The 2342-nt window shown below is 34.0% G+C and overlaps 1 protein-coding gene across 1 annotated transcript in view; it reads left to right on the plus strand.

Moving 5' to 3' along the window:
• LOC105270307 (phospholipase A2 large subunit-like) overlaps positions 1-1079 on the plus strand; it is a 2759-nt gene extending 1680 nt beyond the window's left edge. Inside the window, exon 4 of the mRNA XM_011311162.1 lies at positions 998-1079. Coding sequence (XP_011309464.1) covers positions 998-1079 — 82 coding nt within the window. The remainder of the gene's footprint in view (positions 1-997) is intronic.
• The last annotated feature ends 1263 nt before the right edge of the window (positions 1080-2342 follow it).

Genomic DNA, 2342 nt, shown 5'->3' on the forward strand with positions numbered 1-2342 from the left:
TAATATCTGTAGAAAATTATCAAATAGTTTCAACAGTAAATTATCGATATTTCAACAAGATTTTATATTTTGGACTATATTTACAGAAATTATTATTTTTCCTATAGGCTGTGTTAATAGATAACTTTAATAATTAATAACCATAAAATATTATGTCAACATTTCAAGCAGTTCTGATATCGTATAGGCAAAACAATCTTAATTGCACTTTCAATCGAATTAAACCGGAAGAATCAACAGTCATAATTACCATAATTATCAATAAATTGAAAGTACAGAGCAAAAACTCGTAAAAAATATGTGCAGCTGAAAAGCCATGTCTCTATTGTATTGTAAATTATTCTGGCACTGATACAAGGCAATTATAAACTAGAGAAAGATCTTGAGAAATTTTTCGGGCGGATTAATATTGAGGTGTACCACTGAATTATTATGTACCCTCGTGGGGTATAGAGTCTTGAAGCAACTCCACAGAACTTATTAAAATATTCTTGCACTACCAAACACGAAACGATTGTGCCAATCCCTTGAAATTCGTTCTGATGATATTTCCAGGTATTCAATGTGACTTATTCCAGAGTAAATTATTTCACCTGTGAAATTTCAACTTGAATTAATCGCAGTTTCTCGTCATCAAAGCGATGTACGTGGGCGAGAATAAAGTGGAGAAACGGAGTTTACAAGTGGTGCAGAATAAAGGCAACTAGAGTTAAAGAACAATCGGTTCTGGGTACTGCATCATTGCTAAATGCTGACGATTGTACTTGTTTGCATTACTTGGGTGCACTCGACGTTTTTAATCTAGTATTCAAAGTCTGCGCTCAATTCTGTCGAGTTTTCATTTTTTCCTTTCAGCTTGAGGTGCTCCCGAAAGGTCAACATCTTCAGAAATTAATAATAATATTTTATTGTGAATTTATAAACAATCGTGAATATTTGTTATCAGTCATAAACAATATTTTGATTGTCAGTGAATTAATTGCGAATTATTTTACAGGTACTTAAGATTTTTGAGAGACGTAGTAATTGGAAAATCGAGTGTTAAATATTTTGCTAATTGTGATAGAATTCTTATCTAATTATAAATTCAATTACATTTGGAAAATTTGAGGAATGAAGTGCAATAAATGGCGTTATAATATAATTATCATTTTCGAAGAGATAGAAACTAAAAGCAAATACGAGAACCTGGAAATATTTTAATTTAATGACCAATATCGGAAATCCAATAAAAATTTTTTGAGACGGAGAGAAATGTGAGGTGAAACTGAAATATCGCGGATTTCCTCTAACATCTTAACGAAGTTTCTCGTGGAATAATGAAAGTTAATCTTACATCCCCCGACAATCAGACTAAATGGAACGAACAATTGATTGGTTTAATTTTTTTTTACGTGATGGTTTAATTAGTATGGAGTAACCAGAGTGCATTGGAAAATCCAAGCTGTCGTAACGTTTCAGGCGGTTTTTATTCCGTTATTTTTGTTTCCACTCTGGTATTATTTTTTCCGAGAAAAAGTTTGGAGTAATGAGGTCGGGGTGGATGCGCAGCCAGCCGTAGTTAATTTTGGGCTTAATAATAAAGGGTGAACCACACAGGCAACGAAGCGTAAGCAACAATACGCGCACCAGATGGCTTAGATTGTGGACTAGTATCTACGTCTCGTGTTTTGGGAAGAGTAATTCGAGAGGTAGAGTTAATCCAAGAAGTCAAATATTATTTTTTAAAAATCGCGGCACCACAAAAATCGTAAAAATCGCCAAAATTTGGAAATCATTGTGAAAACCAGAAGAGGTTGCAAATTATTAGACAAATTCCAGCTAGAGGTGGGGAGCGGTAAAAATTTTTAGAATAAATAAATACACGAAATATAAAAAGACCTCCCAATAGTAATAAATTAAAAAATGGGTCCGTAATTATGAATGCAATTTAAAAAAACATGCAAGAATTGCATGACATACCAACTTCTGTATCCAATCCCCCGGAAGTAATTTCGAATCATGCGAAAAATAACGAGATTTGTACATTCCTTTTTATGGGAATAACAAAAAAATAAAAATGAAGCGATGAAAAGTGGAAAATTGGAAGAAGGAAAGGGATCCTCATGCCATCGCATCAGTATCGTCCTTTCCGTCTGATTCGGTTGCACCAGGTGCATCCTAAAGTAGTACAAAATACTGGTTTGAGGACGGGCAACCGATGACGAAGTCACATCACGTCTACTTATATTCCGGTTGCCTTCGAGAAAACTGTCGTTTCGTTAGGACGAAAATTTGAGAAGGAGACCAACAAGTGTTGTTACATGAAAATATATTATTACTTCATACTCCGAGCAAGATCT

Source organism: Fopius arisanus, unplaced genomic scaffold, assembly GCF_000806365.1.
Source record: "Fopius arisanus strain USDA-PBARC FA_bdor unplaced genomic scaffold, ASM80636v1 scaffold00083, whole genome shotgun sequence".
NCBI classification, from domain to species: domain Eukaryota; kingdom Metazoa; phylum Arthropoda; class Insecta; order Hymenoptera; family Braconidae; genus Fopius; species Fopius arisanus.